At 42.6% G+C, this 18677-nt stretch overlaps 2 protein-coding genes across 2 annotated transcripts in view; both read right to left on the bottom strand.

The window, feature by feature from the left end:
* Nucleotides 1-845: 845 nt before the first annotated feature.
* Nucleotides 846-1745, bottom strand: LOC310876496 (ankyrin repeat domain-containing protein 9; the record flags this gene model as incomplete). Its single annotated transcript, XM_083790044.1, has 1 exon — nt 846-1745. The coding sequence occupies one exon, from the start codon at nt 1743-1745 to the stop codon at nt 846-848; it is 900 nt and encodes a 299-aa protein (XP_083646170.1).
* A 10019-nt stretch (nt 1746-11764) lies between these two features.
* The window catches only part of lrfn2b (leucine rich repeat and fibronectin type III domain containing 2b), a 64427-nt gene continuing 57514 nt past the window's right edge, over nt 11765-18677 (bottom strand). The window contains exon 4 of the mRNA XM_083790113.1: nt 11765-12945. Coding sequence (XP_083646239.1) covers nt 11868-12945 — 1078 coding nt within the window. The 3' untranslated portion in view covers nt 11765-11867. The remainder of the gene's footprint in view (nt 12946-18677) is intronic.

The raw sequence follows: 18677 nt of genomic DNA, 5'->3' as shown, positions 1-18677 counted from the left end.
TCATGGTCTTAGCTTCATTTATTGTTGCCTGAACATACCTTTAAGGCTCCATGTATTGTCACAATCACTCCATCATGTGGCACATAACATAATGTTTATGCCAGACACTTTTAAAATGATCTATGGCTTCATTTTCTTAAACAATAACATTTAAACAATAAACATTGCATATTCATTAAAGGTTGACACTGGGTCCATTTGTAGTTTTGCACCCCTTTCATAGGATAGCAAACCATAAACAGTAGGCTACAGTATATATACACTGTAGCCCACTGCAGTCATACATGCTCTGTCTCCATAGTCCATACGTCACACGGACACACATCAAGCTACAACATCAGCATCTATAGATTCATACAGTAAACACAGTAGGCTAGCAGCTAGCCCACTGCAGTCATACATGCTCAGACACAAATCAAGCTACAACATCACAGTCTATAGATTCATACCGTTTGAATATTTTAAGCAGGCTACATTACACTGTGGCCTAAACCAGTGGTTCTCAAAGTGGGTAGTTATAGTTATAGGAACCAAATGGACCCATTAAGGTCTGTACAAATCTCAGGCCTAATCTCATGCCTATATCTCCCATCTCTGGGTGTACAAATGGAACACATTACTGACATTAGGTCTGTCACTCCTAAGAGAATAAAATGGAGCCCAAATGGTCACTTTTACACTTTTAGAGTTAGGCTACATATACATAGAGTAGCCTAGGTTCCATTTGGTTCCTAAACCATCAGTCATTTTCCTGGGGAGTCGGGACCACCTGGAACCCTGGCAAGGTCCTCTGGGGCCCCCGGATTTTACCTTGAGAGCCACTGGCCTATACCATGTAAATCATGCTATAACAACACTTTTAATGTCTCATGCTGACTGCGAGGTAGGCCGGTTGGTTTCAAGGAGAGAGGTATTGGCAATTCATGCAGGCTATCAGAGAACCTTGCAGGGCTGAGTTGCTTCAGAATAGTTTGCATGGCAAGGAGCACCAAAGGAGCTGGGCTCTTTCCAGCTAGATAATTAAATGTGTCCTCGCCGAGAAGTTTGGCCCAAAACTCAGGCTTTTCACCAAGTGCACTTTTCATTTTGAAATTAATCTCGGGCATAAACATCAACATATTGTCCAAACACTGCCTCGTGTTTCCACCGTGGTTCCCTGCTTTGGAGTCTCCGAGGCGCTGGAGGATGATGTCCAAGGGCGTCCTGCCGTCGTGGTCCTTGGCGCGCGGCGACGCTCCGTTGCCCAGCAACATGACGACAGCCTCCGGGCGCAGGAGTTCGCACGCCAGATGCAGCGGCGTCTTGCCGTCCTCCGTGTGAAAACACCCGCCCGCGCCGCTGCCACGAGAGCCGACGCTGCCGGGTATCCGGTGCGCCTCCAGCAATATGAGACCCAGTATGTAGCGCCTGTCATAGCGGACCGCCATGGCGAGGTGCGGAGCGGAGGACGGGCAGCAGCAGAAGCGCTCGCCGGGTTTGGCGAGCGCCTCGTCGGCGTTTCGATTTAGCAGGTGCCGCGCGTAGGCCTGGTGGTCGTGCACTATAGCGTAGAGCAGCGCCTCGGAGGGGCTGTAGGTCCGCTGGCTGGCGTCGTCCTCCTGGTAGAAGGTCTCCATCGTCCGCATGTCCTCCAGCATCCAGACGGGCTTCAGATCGCGCACGGCCTTGTAGAAGAGCAGCGAGCATGCTTTGATTTGTGCCTCGTTCGTTTGAGGTATGATGGAGTGCTTTGCTGGCGAGGCCATGTTTATAATCAGCAACCCGAAGTGTCCTTCACACATGCGTCCTTCATATTCCACTACTACTTAGTGTTACTTTTTTATTGTCAACTCTATGGACGGTTTACTATGGACTGGATCGGGAATAAGATAACGTTTGAGCGCGCACACAGTCGTAAAAGTCACACACACACGCGCGCCCCCGTTCGCATTGGTGTGCCCAAACTGCCCATGCGATGATGCGAGGCTGTCACCAAAAGTCTGCAGGCTACACTGCAGCATGGAGCTACTGCGCAGGCGCCAACCATTAATGTCAAACGCCACTAGTAGCCAGTAGGGGAGATCCTTGGGGTTCAGGGACCCCCAATTAACCATACAAATCATTTGAACCACTTTAAGTATAAATATTGTAGAATAGGTGAAGAGATCGCACTGTATGCACCAAGAATATACTTTCGAAGGTTTATTATCTACACCACAGGACAAATGTTTCGGCTATCCAGCCTTCATTTAAGTATAATTATGGCATAAGTGGTTAATAAAATTTGTGAATATTTTGTTTTATTTAGCAAGCAATGATACATAAATTAAAAGTCACACCCGTGTGAAGTGAGGGGCACTATCATCATGATACCTCATCGACATACATCATCTCATTCTGGCCAAACATTAGTCTTTTAATGTTTGTGTTTACACAAACACTCAAAACTGGCCATTCATTATCAATGGCATTTAACCCATTCTGGGCGGGCACCCATTTTGGTGTAAGCATCATGTTAAGCTCATAGCGCGCCACCGAGTGGCGCGCTACGAGCTTGTAGGTCTGCTATTTTTGTAAAAATCAAAGAACGACTGACATTTTTAGAATCTGATCTCAGGTCAGAATGGGTTCATCAGACCAGTGTGTGTCCAGTGGAAACCTCGTATGAATCTGATCTCAGGTCAGAATGGGTTCATCAGACCAGTGTGTGTCCAGTGGAAACCTCGTATGAATCTGATCTCAGGTCAGAATGGGATAATGTTTGTGTTAGGACAATAACATAAAACTGGCCATTCATTACCATTGGCATTTAATGTTTGTGTGTGTACATGCATGCACACTAAAAGCTGGGCATAGGCCCTAAAAATAATGTTATTTTCCTGGACTATAATCCAATAATTAGTTGTCATACTGCCGGTATCATTTCATTATTACAGCTGGAATCCCTTACTTGCTTTTCCAAGTGGACATAAAGCAGTTGAGTTGACTAGCAGAGAGAGACTAAAAGTAAAAAGTTTTTTTTTAAAGGGGGCGCTCTTATCATCATACATCACATTCCATGCTCAACCAATCACATCATCACAAATGTCATTCCAGCCGATCACAATTTGCTTTTGTATTCAATGTTTGTGTTTACACAATGTTTGTTGACCTTAAAAACACTATCTCCTTTTGGCCTTAATGTAGACTTTTACCTTAAATCTTTTTTTGTAAAACCTAATTATCAAATATATTTTGTCATGATGATTTTTTATATAACATGTTATGACTCAATTCATTATATACCGGTAACTAGGGGCATTTAGGACACATTTTCAGGACATGTACTTAATCTCTATATATATCTTTGAATAGTTTTTCTATACATCCTTGATTGTATTGAATGTATTTAATTATTTTGTATATTGTATTCTCTTCAAGTTTGTTGTTGTATGGTTCTGTCACAATTGTATCTGCTATATACATACAGTATATCTAGCTCTGGAATTCATATTCTCTTATAAATGAGGCCTTAGATATTTTTGAACTTTGAATACCAGTAAGATGCCCTGAGGGCGAGAAGCGACCTCGCCCTAAGGGCACTCATCCACCTGGGTGATGTCAGACTGCTGGGCGAGTGCTGGTGCTTTGGCATGGGGGCCCGGGGTCGGATCAACATATGAAATTAATTCTGTACTGGCCATATATGGAACGTGTCTTGAGTGTATACAGGGTTTGATGAGGTCAGATCAACATATGGAATGTCAGAACAGGAAGGATGGGTGGGGTCATGACTTGAGGCATGACCATTATGGAGGCGTTACGTGGCACACGGAAATGCAGGTTGTCATAGTAAATACCTGAAATGTATACATTAATAAAAATTAAAGTAATATATTACCATTATTGCTTTTCTTCAATAGAACAATCATTACAATTATTGCCATAACCCTCCGTTCTGTGTCTGTACTCTGTGTACCACGGATTTGAGGGTAAAAAGTGAGGACGCCAATTGTGATTGGCCGGAATGTGATGATGCATGATGATGTAAGAGCGCCCCTCATTTCACACGAGTGTGATTTTATTCAATAAAACCAGATATACTGTGCTGTATAAAGAAATAAACTGTCAACACATTGATTAAACCAATATTGTATAGTCTTCCTTGACTATTAAAGACAATGGTTAATGTTTTACTGTAAAAGGTAGGCTAATTTGTTTCCCCCCCCCAACCTCCATGCAGTAAGGTGGCATTCTGCCCATTGCATCCCCACTGGTATTTTTATTAAAGTAGAACTACTGTTCAAAGTAAACATTCCATGACAGGACCTGATCGTTGTTTCGTCACCTGATCTCCCAATGTTTTAAGTTATCCATTCAAATGCTATGGCACAAATGGCACAATATGGTAAAGGAGGTATACTCACAGCAAGTGCAGTTGCAAACTTATGTGATGCAGCTGGGTATATGGTGGACCATGGGGTCTGGAGTGATAGCGATAGCTCTCACAGCTCCCAGCAAGATTGTCAGACAGCAAAATCCATATTGTGTGTATTTATCAGTGTCTTCTCCAGGCCAAAAGTTGTTGTAGTGAGTGACTGACAAAATGGTTTAACATTACGCGTAATGTCCAGAGCTCTTTCTGTGGAGTAGGTGATCATTTATCTTCCACATCAGGCTAGTGTAGCATAGCTCTGATCCATAGCCTTACAGCCGTTGCGACGGCATTAGAGCTATGTGGACCAGAGCTAGTAGCCAATATACTTTATGCATGCTGTACATAAAGTGCCTATTTAATCAAATCCAACATAATAAATAAACAAATTGATGGTTAAACCAACACTGGCACTCAGGCTAGCCGCTACTTGAACCAAACGTGGGTGGCCCAGTGTGGATTTACCCATTTGAACACCTGGCCCAAATTTACGCAAGCAATAAGCGTCTCTTCAGTCAGGTTGCCCGGGTAATAATGTGATCCACCGCAAAAAGATCTCTCTCTCTCTCTCTCTCTCTCTCACACACACACACGCAAAATAATTACCAAAATAAACAAAGTAGAGTAAAACTCTGCTACGCTACTACAATGATTCCGGCGTTTTGTAGAAATAGTATTGACCACAAGAGGGCAGTATTAGCCTATCATATAAATGTCCTATAAACATTTTAAGTTGCTTTGAAGTGTTCAATAGAATACATTGTGGGGGAATATATATTTTTTATTTAGCATTTCTGCAGATGTTCTCTGTGGACGTAGCACATTTGGCAAAAATAGATGACACCTATATCATGCAAGATATATTTCAGTGTGAAATTTCAGAGTGTGAAAACATACATGTAGCCTACTCAAACATTCACATTGAATGCATCATGGTCTTAGTTCCTACTGTAAACCAAGTGTAATGTATCATATGCTATGTGTATACATGTGTCTGAGCACAGTGCAGTAGTGAGTAGCAGACCTCACATTGCTCTGGGCATCCCAGGGGCTCAGGAGAGCACTCAGAGCTCCCTAAAGCCTTCATGTTTTAGTCATGGCAACAACATGCATGAGGCCGCTGCTCCAAGAAATTCCATAATAACTCTAGACGTGGCAGGGCCACACAACATGCTTATCCCATAACATAAGAATGTATTGTCGGAGTTGTTATGGCAATATTTCAGTATGAATTGAGTTCTTATGGGGTCTGTTTCAAAGGCCATACCAGTGGTTTTCAAAGTGTGTGTGTGTGTGTGTGTGTGTGTGTGTGTGTGTGTGTGTGTGTGTGTGTGTGTGTGTGTGTGTGTGTGTGTGTGTGTGTGTGTGTGTGTGTGTGTGTGTGTGTGTGTGTGTGTGTGTGCATGCGTGCGTGCATGTGTGTGTGTGTGTGTGTGTGTGTGTGTATACTGAATGTGCAGGTTCATTTTTGTGTCAGTTTGGAAGCAGTTTGGAGTGCAGTCCATGCTGCTCAATGTTTTGCCACTCAGTCTAGATGAGGGAGCGTGCCCCGGTGAAAAGGTGACGCATGTGCATACTCTCTATTGATGTAATTCAAAAATATTTTTAATTATGGTTCAATTCCACATTTCAGCCCTGCCATTACAGATTATTTCACATGCCTGTTCCATTCCCATGTGATAACTGTTCACACATAACATAGCTGTTTGTTTTTATGTATTTTTTATTTATATATCAGAGTAAGCTCTTTTAATTAATACTATGCCGTCATAACAATTGCCATGACTGTTTTGTTGTCTTTGATTAGGCTACAGTTAGTTTCCGTGCACTGCCTCTGATCATTATGGAGGGCTACACACGCCTGTGATTTAATCTGTATAGGCTTGGTCAGTGGCACTGCACTTCAGTCGCAATCAAGTCTGCTTTTAATCCACGGTAATTACGATATAATTGTGATGTTCCACTCTAATCAATTGAATTAAATATAAAAGATTGCCTGCAGGCACAATGTGAAACCCTGCACCACCATTCATTTGTAGATGCTGTGGCTTACATCTGGCTTCAGGCACTTCAAGGCTTGTAAAGCTGCAAAGGTGTTTCTGAAAATAGCCATGGGCAAGTGCACTATCTCTAGCTGTATTTTGTTTTGACCAGGGCACAGGGCACACTGACTGACTGTAGTTACTGAGGGAGGAGATAGCTTTTTCTTATGCACTTTTTGCCCATCCAGACTGCAACAGCCTCAAGGCTCCAACCCATGTAATGTAATTCTTCCACAGAATCTCCTGTTGACACAACTTAAATAGCCCATATACCACAGTAAACGGCACTAAACAACAGTGCTGAAAATGTCCCATCTACAAGCTTGCCCATCTGCAAACTTGTGGAAAAACCCATATTATGTTAATGCACTTATATAATGTGGGACTTTGTCATACGATGGTGTTGTGTGAAGAAAATGTCCAATCTACAAGCTCACAGCGTATCGTAAATCTGTATAAAAAATCACACCTGTGTGAAGTGAGGGGCACTCTTATCATCATACATACATCATCTCATTCTGGCCAATTACAATTTGCATCCTCACTTTTTGTGTTTTTGTGTTTACACAACGTTTGTGTTTACACTCTAGTCTTTTGAGCAAATCGGCAGCATGGGGCGTGCTTTTAGTGCATGTAAACACAAACTTTGTCCTAACACAAACATGTAATGCCATTGATAATGAATGACCAGTTTTAAGTGTCTGTGTAAACACAAACATTAAAAGACTAATAATTGGCCAGAATGAGATGATACAGTATGATTGTAGTATGAACCCAGTGTATCCCACATAGGGGTTATGCCACAAGTGGAATAGACTATCATATTCATACTTGTAGCTACGATATTTTCAAGCACCCTCTCTTCAACAAAACAATTTTGTTCATGAGCTCTGCCATGAATATAATATCAGACTGTAAATATCTTTATTCATAGAAATTCACCAACTCAGCTGGCCGTGTGTGGTGGTGCTTCAATTATTTGAATAAACTTTAAGAAATATCTATATCCCAAACTCAAACTTCTTCTCTCTCGTATATCTCTCTGTCTCTAGCTGTTCTTGCCCTTACATAACCCTAGTAAAAATCCCAGAGACACTCCCGAGTCCCAACATGGTCTAATACTTTGCACTACCCTCTCCACACACTCCACTCTGGAGATTGGCTGAACATGAATAAAGACACTGAGAGAGAGTCTGAGAGATTGGGACTTAATAGCTATTTGAAACAATCAATTTTTTTTTTTTTTTAAGATATTTTTTTGCGGCTTACGCCTTTATTGATTTTTTAAGGGATAGAAAGTAGGCTGACAGGAAACGGGAGAGAGATGGGGGGATGACATGCGGTAAAGGCCGTGTCGGGTCCGGGAGTCGAACCCGCGGCACACCGCGACTGGATCACCAGTCCGGTGCCCAGACCGTTATGCTACGGCCTGGGCCTGAAATAATCAATTTTTTATACTTTTCTCTTATCTTTTTGAGGGGCGCTAGCCCTTGCCTAGCCTTGTGTGTACCCCATAGCGATGATTTGATTGGCTGAGCATGGAATTGAGGATAAAAAGTGAGGACAGAAAAGTGAGGACGGCAATTGTGATTGGCCGGAATCATGTGATGATGTATGATGATAAGAGCACCCTGAGGGCGCAGCCCCTCCCATTATACAGCTTTTGTCCCCACACGTCTCATATTTGCATATCACAGGCAACAGGCATTCTGATTGGCCAGTATGGGATGATGCATGATGATGTATGATGACAAGAGCTGATAATTCCACTAAATATGATTTTATTTATTTGCAACCTAGAAATAAATAAGAATACGAATTTAGTTAAGTCTATATCTGATATTATACATAAATGTTTTTTTTCTCCATAGTCTTTTATATTTTAAATATACGTTAAATATAATTTATGAAATATATTGAATGATTTTTTTAAATGGTTGGTTAAATAACATAAATTGATGTACAATGACAAGAGCACGCCTCATTTCACACGGGTGTGATTTTTTAATTACATGTATACAAGAGCAAAACTACTTAAAATAGCAGATCTATGTTGTGAGCTTGAAGACCGGAAATTTATTTTGCACATTGCACATTTGTATTATTCACAAACCAAAATGGTACGATATTGGAATAAAATGTGGTTCCATTTGTACACTCTCAGAGTTATGGGGGGTCCGTGTGGCCTAATGCATACCAAACCAGGGGTGCTTTAAATTAAAACAAGTTTGAGAACCAATGCCCTAAAGAGGATAATATTGATGTGCGAAAAGATCCGTATGAATGCTGCTGTGTTGTTTGACATTCACTGTGCTGCACGGTTAGCTGCTGATGAAACACGTTGAAAAGTCAGATCTGTGACCTTTACCACATGAGGAAGGACACTCCAATATGGTTTCTCTCTAGAGATGTGCTCGGTTCTGTTATCATAATGAATGCAAGGACAAATATTAGCTAGGAAAGAAATGCTAGTATTGTCATAGCACAGTGGTTATCAACCTGTGGGCTGGGGCCCACTGGTGGGCCGTGAGGATGTTGCAAATGGGCCCACTACGATTGTATTGATAACATAAAGCATGTTCTTGTTAAAAAAAAGTCACTTTGGGGGGGATTTTCTTTTCTTTGTGATACCAACAAATAGTAACTTGTATGGCATTAGTTTCATTGTTTCAAACCGGAACACAATCAATTGATTGATCATTAAAATAAACATGCTGTGATAATGCATGTGCCTCACCCATTTAACCATCACGGTTATTAAGTGGTCAAGACGAACCACAACATTTTGAGAACCAACGCCAGACAGTATGCCAACAATAATTGTTTAAAAAACTGAACTGAGAGCGGTGGATGGTTCATTGTCAACCTTGACCTTTGGTCACCAAATATAGCACCATCTGTCATATGTTTAGTTAGACATCTAAAATATGAAGTGTTATGGTCTTGTGTTGTCACTTGAACGTCATACAGTACAATACATCACTGCAGATAGTGTCATACATTCAACCCAGAGCGCTAGCAAACTCGGTGGCTAGGCTAGCTAGTTTCTTGGGACATTTGTGGTCGTAATGACTACATCTGTCATCTATTCTTTCAGCGCTTTTCTTAGTTTTAAGGGCAACTAATTGCAATATTACAATTATATATTATATATAATATTGCTTAATTATGATATTCTAACGAGTGCTTTTTGTACTAGTTGTGTATTAACCAAAATAAAAATAAATAAAATACTCTGAGACAACATGGCTGTTTTAGGCAATTTTAGTTTTATCTTTTAGTAGCAAAAACAATAGATTTGACCACACAAACATCTTCTACAACTCCAGGTAAGAAATGTGTACAGTTAGGTAGGCTGTAATGCCAGTGTAGTGTACCTCCTCACCTCCAGAGACACCAGTACACAGCTTTTTGTCAGAATACACATTCTTACACACTGGAATATTGTACAAAAAAGCCAATATACAGAGACATTGTACACGCGCAGTCAATCCAAGATATCACAAAAAAGTAATCAGACAACACAACATGTGAAATGACAGTTTATATACTGTATATGGTATTTTTACTTTGACTGAATGTATTGGTTTGTTTGTCAAAAACATGCAACTACACTGGACAGAATAAAAGCAAACAACTTCAACGTTGTTGAACATACTGCAAAACCTTTGCATTGTGTTGTCATGAAATGGGTCTTATTATAATATCACAAGGCCCATGGCGTTAGTTTTAGTTAAACCTGTACTCCCATGTGGTTGATTTGACCCAGTAGGAATTTTATATAGGCTACATTTCCCGTGGTATAAGGACAAAAAGTCAAAAGAAAGGGAGTTTTTTGTTTCCAAAAAATTCTATCTACACCAATTGAAAACTCTACTCTTACAAAATGATTGATATCACAAAATTGGGAACAGAGGTACCGTAAGTTGACTGACAAAATGCCAAAAATGTTTACAGGCCAAGTCAGCTATATTTTGGACATACTGAATGAACTTCATTAACCAGTACACCGAATATGAATGAAATAAGTTACAATAATGTGTTTAAATGCTTTTTCTTTCTTTTTTCTTTTTTTTCCTTCTTTTTTTTGATATACAGTTTTCAGAGAAAGACGTCTTCAAATGATATCCATCATCAACATACAACTTGATTATGTTGCTGCCAGTATTGAGAAATAAATCAAATACAGAAGATAAATAATTGTCTTCGAACAATCTTCCCCCTGTTACTGTTATAGCCTCAGTTATTTGGCATTATGAAAACTGACGTCAATAGTTTACGGACTCCTCACATCATAACAACTGTACGGGAAACATTAATTTGTTTTCAGGACTGATTGATTTATTGATCGATGTATTAACCAATATGATTGCATAAAATCTGATATTGATACCATACTGAATTATTCAATAAAACCCTCAAATATATACTCTGTATAGAAAGTAAATATATTATTCACATACATTTTTTGTCAATAAATCCTTTTCTTTCCTTCCATTTGTTTCTCTTTTACATCTTTAGGAATTGTAGCATCACGTCTATTTATAGGCTACTCGTTCAGTCAGATAAGGTTTAACTGGTTTCTGTCAGTGTCAGAAATGAGAATAGACACACATTCAGGTTTCAGAACTGTAAATATTAGCCATACCCCTGCTCTTGTGCAGAGGGAGAAACTAATATTTCAGCAATGCGTGTTTGACCAGCAAAATATATATATATATATATATATATATTTAAAAAAAAACTTTAATTGCATTACATATATTACATTTACACAGCACAATTAATAGTAGTCCGAGGGTCTTTCACCATATTTCTGAATGTCACATTTCCTTGAGTATACATGGTGGCCAAATAGTCATTGTCTCTCTTAAAACAAGACCATGTTCACTTCTGTACAAATTATGAGGCAAAGTAATCCAAAGCGTCTTATTCAAATAGTTTTGGCCATTTACTGTGCACCCCCCCTTGTCCAATGTCTCACAGACATCCAATCATTCTGTTCTGTACAGTAGTTGGTTCATCCTCCGCAACACGAGGGATGATAAGCAAAACATGGCTGTCAAGTGAATACATCAGTTCCGGGCCGATGTATCACAGAAACAATTCATGCAGAACAGAGAGGAAGGGGAGGTTGAACGACCAGTGGGTCTGTCTGTCTGTTCCCTAATGTATGCTCTGTCGTACCGTACGGCAGTGTTGCAGTCTGAAAAACACAGCTGTATAAAAGCTCACAATGTACTGTATCATAGATCGTGATCTTATACTGTAGATCGGCTTTTTGGTCTGCAACACTGTCGTACGATGAAGAATGCATCAGGCTTGTCTGTCTGTCTGTCTGTCTGTCTGGCAGGGCTGCTTGCCATCTATCCGTTGGGCATTGTTTGATGGAGTGTGTCAGGTTGTAACCCCCCCCCCCCCCCACACACACACTAAACCGTGCTCTCCATCACCCAGTCGGCGCTGTCTATCGTCCCTTTGCTCTCTCCCGTATCGGGGCCCTCCTCGTCACACTGTAGCAGCATGCCGTTCACCGACAGGCTCCGTTTAGTCCAGATGCTGCTGAACCTCCGTGGGTAGCTGTTGCACGCCTGGGGGCCGCTGCTGCCGCTATTGCTACCCGGGCCGCTGCCCACAGGACCGGCCACGTCCCCCATGTCGAAGGACTGGCTCCGCCTGGGCACCTTGGAGTCCAGAGGGAGCATGAGGAGCCGGCTCAAACGAGAGTCCAGCGTCCGGCCCAGGAGAGGCTCCCGGTCTGTGGGCGGCGTGGCCATAGAGTCACGCTCCAGGCCAGAGAGGCCGCCGGCCATGGAGAGCGGCCTCAGGTCTCGTCCCTGCGAGCCCCGCAACTCCAGCGAGGCAAAGGCCCCGAGGAGGTTGTCCAGGTTGGCCCGCTGTGGCTTGGCGGGGGCCGATCTCCAGATGCTGGCCAGCGCACTGTTGGGGCTGTATGAGCCCCCCGCCAGCGAGTCTGAGGAGGAAGAGGAGGCGGTGAGGCTGCTCTGGAGGGAGCCACACTTGAACTCCACCACCTCATCCTGCAGCGTCACTTTGGCCTTGGGTTTGAGGATAGGTTGGGACGGGGATAGGGACTGGGACCCAGAACGGGACTGGGACTGCAACTGCAACGGGGGCATGAGACCTCCATTCGGCCCCAGGCGGCCCCCGTTGGTCTGCGAGTGTGTCTCGCTGACGTTTGTCAGCTTGCCTGCGTGCGGCTCGGCATCCCCGCCCTTGTACCGCACCATGAGGATGACGATGAAGACCAGCAGCGTGGCCACGATGATGCCCCCCACCACCAGGATCATGGTGCCCCCAAGCAGCTGGCTTGGCAGGGACTGGCACTGGGCGTAGTCATCCTGGGTGAAGAACTGGGTGCAGCCCACCACATTGGTGGCAGTCAGGGTGGTGGCCGAGTCGTCCCAGGCCGCCAGCACACACAGATCGTATCGGGTCCCGGACACCAGGTTGGTCACCAGGAAGGCTTTGCTGGACGCTGGGATCATCCTGGACAAAATAAGACACAGAGAAAGAAGGGGAATTAATTGAAACCCCACAGGTTAATTGCAGTGTAAAGATAACGAGGCACTTCTCCGTAATGGCACAGCTAAGCCACCGTTTCACTTTAACGACAGAGTGTGAGGCTGTGAAGGCCTGGAAGAGTGATACGGGCCGTGATAGAGCCATCAAGATCAGAGCGCATTACACATGTAATTTCACCAATCGGAGACTTAACTAACTGCTGTGGTTAATGTGGGAGTGATTCACAATTTTTCATTAAAGCAAGAGGAGAGGAGGGTAATGGGTATATATACGTATATTTGCATTCCACTCTAGCTTCTCAAAAGTGAGAAGTCTTCCTGCTGTTGAGGTTCTAACGGACCGCCAGCAGTAATTGGCTTTATCTCTCTGAACCATCTGTCTTGCTGCAGTGAACAGAGGGACCGTTTGATATTGGAGACATGGAGCAGTAATAAATAAATAAAACGGATAAAGCCAGGCGGAAGCAGAGCCACAGACCCCACTCTGTATTTTATTTGGGGTGGGTTGATTGCGTCTACAAGCATCGGCATTAACTGAACCTCATCTGCATTCATGATTTATTTTTGTGCCACATTGAGCATTAAAATCTTCCCACCCCACATAACAGAAGCTCATGTAACATTTAGAGTTTACATCGCAGGAAAGCGTGTTACAGATAATATACTTTGCTACACGATGCTTTCGACACCTGCTGCTCGACAAATTGCCACAATGCCACTTGAACATTTTCAACTCAGCCTCATGGTGGCGCTATAACTGGCCGATTAGTGTTTTTACCTCTAACTGCACGGATATGTGTAAAACTTTGTATGCACACAAAACCTTTGCCTGGAATTTTTCACATCTGCTCTTTATAGCGCCACCAGGAGGCTGACATATGTAAAACACATTTTCTAATATTACTCCGTCAGATTTTATCAAAATTTCACGCAAATCGGTACACATGTTCTCCATAGTCATGTGATCAAGACAGTTTGTTTGGTTTCTCATAATCCATCCTGATTGGCTACGATTGGCTTCTAAACTTTTCAGGAGTAGCTCACTTTGTACCCGTTTTGTACAAATCGCCACAACTCCTCAACACAGTGTCCGATTGCGATGAAACTATGCATGCATATTCCCACTAGGTTGAGGAAGAAATGCAGTTTTCGAATCAGCCTCATGGTGGTGCTACAACAGGCCAAGACCAGGGGGGCAGTCAGCCAGATATTTCGTGAAGCCTCATTTGAAATCGGTAGTTCATATAATGGCCTGTTGTGGCGCTGGACTGGACCCAAAAAGCCCCATAGCTCCATAGAGGCCCATGTATTTTGGCCCAACTTCACCTAGACTGTATTACCTTAATAAACATGGTCATGAATACTTTCTTCTTCCAGTCACTAGTTTAAAGTCTAATTTCTAATGTCATAATATTCTTTTTGGAAAATTATGGTCCCATTAATTAAAAAAATGACCATAAAGTCGCGTATGTTCTGAGGGGCGTGGCTACCGTTACAGTCTATGATCGGGATTCCCCTCCCACTCAAGAGTCTTCTCCTCCCACTCGAGTCAAAATAAAAACCAACGGAGAAGAAGGGGGGAAGTCCCGCCTCGTTGTCTGGGCAGCCAATGACCAGCTGGTACAAAACGGAGCCAGCCAATGGCCAGCTGGTACCAAAAGATGGCGACTTACATCAGGAATTAGCATATCATTACAGGCTTCATTTTACGTTCATGTTAGACCCGGGGAACGCTTTGTCCATATTTTTTACAGTCTATGGCCAAGACACATCACACACACACACACACACACACACACACACACACACACACACACACACACACACACACACACACACACACACACACACACACACACACACACACACACACACACACACACACACACACACACGATATTACTCCTAAACATTTTGCAGAACAACACACACACTCCTATCTTCTTGGTGGAGACCTGTGCCCAGAAGGGCACTTTTTCTAGTTGTATCTGTTTTATTCCATCGTAGAGGGAGAGAGAGAGAGAGAGAGAGAGAGAGAGAGAGAGAGAGAGAGAGAGAGAGAGAGAGAGAGAGAGAGAGAGAGAGAGAGAGAGAGACACACACACACACACAATGACAATGAATCTAGGTCAAATTCGATCCAATAATGTCACATGCTCTGTTGAGTGATCACAATACATCAGAAAATGCCCTCTCACCGAAAATAGTGACGCAGTCAATTACATAATTCAGACTGCCATATTCCCTTTCACATCTGTCTAATTGATCCCAGGCATAGACTCTGCATAATCTATTTATTTCATTTTAACCACATTAACCCTGCAGGCATCCCATATTTTGGGAAAATAGCTAAAATGGCAGATCTACAAGCCCACAACAAGTCACAATGTGACACGTTCTGAGCTCTGTTTTCGGTATTAGTCGTACAACGACGTATAGGTCTTAAGTCACATGCGTACATGGGGATAAAGTAGCAGTTCATATAGTAATGTATACCCATGCTTATCACTAGCAGATACGTTTCATGAGTCTCACACCTTCAGGCTGCACTAGGCAATTTGGAGAGTGCCCCACTTATTATTAATCAGAAGAGAGAGAGAGATAGAGAGAGCGAGAGAGCGAGAGAGCGAGAGCGAGAGCGAGAGCGAGAGAGAGAGAGAGAGAGAGAGAGAGATTAGAGGGCAGGGGGGCGGGGGGCAGGGAAATAGTGACAGCATCAGAGAAACGGAGTGGGAGGGTGCTCCAGTGCTGTACTGTACTGTATAGACTGGTTGAATGTGTAGTCCCAAAACGTGGAGACGTTCTGCACTTCCTGGTTCTCTGTCTGAAAGTTCTCTGCTACCAAACATAACATGACTTGTCTTTTAGTTTTACTGGAACTCTTCTCCACTAGTCCCAACCTAACATTTTAGTCCAGTTATTGACGAAATTGTCATCATAGCTTAGTCTTTATTTAGTATGCATTTCTTTTTGTGGGGCGCTAGCCCCCAAAAAGTGTTTGTTTGTACCCCATAGCGTTGATTTGATTGGCTGAGAAATGTGTGTACCCCATAGCGATGATTTGATTGGCTGAGCACAGAGTGTACCATGGCATTGAGATTATTGTGATTGGCTGGAATGTGATGATGTATGATGATTGACGATAAGAGCGCCCCTCACTTCACAAGTGTGATTTTTTTATCAGTACAAAAAGGTAGTCGACGACCATGTTTTGTCATAGTTTTAGGTCAACAAAAGTGGTACCCACCTATCCTGTTACCCTCCCATTGATTCCTTGGGGCCCTTTTCCTCTGGACAAACACATCAAGGTCATGTCAAATTGTCTCCTGGCTCATTGATTCGGCCTAAACATCAGGATGCTGCTGCTGGGAAACATGATTATGCTTATATAAGCAAAAATCCGTAATGGCTTCTCAGTGACTGCTTCTTTCTCTCAATGGCATTCCTGGGCTCAGCAGCTGTATTGTAGCTGTGGAGATTAAATGGGCCATGACGGGTTTCTTTTATTTCTTTGTCTTTTTTTTTTCCTATACCCTTTACTTGAGTCTATGCAATATAAGCATGCCCTCACACTAACTGTAATGGATGAATGCATTACAAACATAATTGAAGTTGGAGAGTCTCTCTGTGCGAGGCAACCGTGCATTGCCATGTTTCTGTGACATAACCTTTAATGATCAGTGTCGGACAAAGTACTCAACTCCAGTACTAGTTAAAGCACAGAGACTCCTAGTCCTGGTTAAACATTACTAATATAACTACAAGTGAAAGTTGCTCTGTCAAATTTGTACTTGATTTAAAAATCACACCCGTCTGAAATTAGGACACGTACTCTTCTCATCACACGTCATCATACATCATCTCATCTGGCCAATCACACGTCATCATACATCATCTCATCTGGCCAATCACACGTCATCATACATCATCTCATCTGACCAATCACACGTCATCATACTGTACATCATCTCATCTGGCCAATCACACGTCATCATACATCATCTCATCTGACCAATCACACGTCATCATACATCGTCTCATCTGGCCAATTTGCATCCTCACTTTTGTCTTCAATGTTTGTGTTTACACACATTTGTCTTAAGTGTTTGTGTTTACACACTTTTGTCTTCAATGTTTGTCTTCAATTATTTCATAGTCTTAGGGACTGTGTAGCACCTTGATCATCTTTAAAATGTCAATATCTCCTCACTACCAAGACAAATTCATTTACATTTATGGAACTTGGAGATTAAACAGTATGAACACTAGAGCCCCTTTTCTGGGTATGTCATAATTAACATTCGCCAGAAAAAGACCGTCTACAAGGTGTCGCAATGGGGCTATTGCGTCTTATAGGAGGGGACCCAGTACAGACCCCATAACTCCAGTCAACAGGATTCTCAAGTGGTTAAGAATGTTCAATGCCTCTCATCACTGTGTTGTGAGAGATTGTCAGACTAACAACTACATTGTATTCATTGGACCACAGATTTACTTTTGCCATTTCCTGAAATGTAACAGCTTTCCACTCAACATCGACGATAGGATATCTGTCTGACTATCATTGTATACCCAGTGTTATCCACACAGCTGTAATCAATAGCGCATGCTTCTCAGTGAATAAGACTTGAATGTACAATACTATCACACTTTTTTCATCCCACGGCTAACAGCCAATAATGCCGGCCTCCAGGACCCCACCTCACATTGTCTGAGACTCGTCCCAGCAACGCGACGGCGGGGGTGTTAAGTAAGGAAGTATCGCTTCGAGAGCATTATTGCGATTGAACTGAAATATTACTGAAGATCTGCTCTGCTGTAGGGACAGACAAAATCCTGTTCTAGATGGCTTGGCCTTATGTCACACCATAAAAATAATCTTACTGTGTCATTGGTGGAGTAATTATGGGGAAAGATACTGTATAAAACTGTGAAATACACCATAGCAAGGACAGGGTTGCTTCCCTCAAGGCTAACGCCTGAAACTATGTCACGTTCCACAGGTTTTTAAAGGGAGTAGCATACCTAACTGATTTAATAACTGCCATTAAGAAATTGGATCCCCCCCCTTTCCCTGGCTGCATGATTTCACATCCATTTTACAAGCTGCACTGGCAGAATATGAGCTTTGTAAATTACTTCAGCCCTGTTTAAACACTACTGGATTGACTGAATATCTGCACATCAAGCTCTAAGCTTATAGGAATTCCCTCCCGGTTATGTACTGCTGAGCATAATCGAGTCCAACCCAACGCATGTTGAAAAGGCATTGGAACAAAAAAGGAAGAAGAATAGAGTTGTTTTTTGGTGTGCCTGTCCAACAATTCGATGGACGGCAGAGTAGTTTGATGATGGATGGGTTCTCTGTACAAAAGGAAAACAGCAGCTAAAAGGGAGATGTATTTCAGACAGCCACTTGAATACACAGACATGGTGTCCTTGTGCTGTATTGTGCTGAATCCCTGCCAGGAATAGCTTTGTAGATGATGTGGAAATAAGTCCACACAATGTTATCGGTCTTTGGCTTCCGCCTCGACCAGAACGGCGTTTGGCCCCGCCTACCTTCTTAAAGCCCCTAACAGTGGTTCACATTATATCAACAGAATTCAGTAAAAAACGACTACCGTGGAATTCTCCTTTAATAAATGGTGAAAAATAAATTGTAAATGCTCAATGGATTCATATCACGATCGAATC

The sequence above is a fragment of the Protomyctophum parallelum genome, assembly GCF_964188405.1.
Source record: "Protomyctophum parallelum genome assembly, chromosome: 19".
NCBI classification, from domain to species: domain Eukaryota; kingdom Metazoa; phylum Chordata; class Actinopteri; order Myctophiformes; family Myctophidae; genus Protomyctophum; species Protomyctophum parallelum.
Note: the sequence above shows the minus strand (reverse complement) of the source record. Positions and strands in the feature narration are given on the sequence as shown.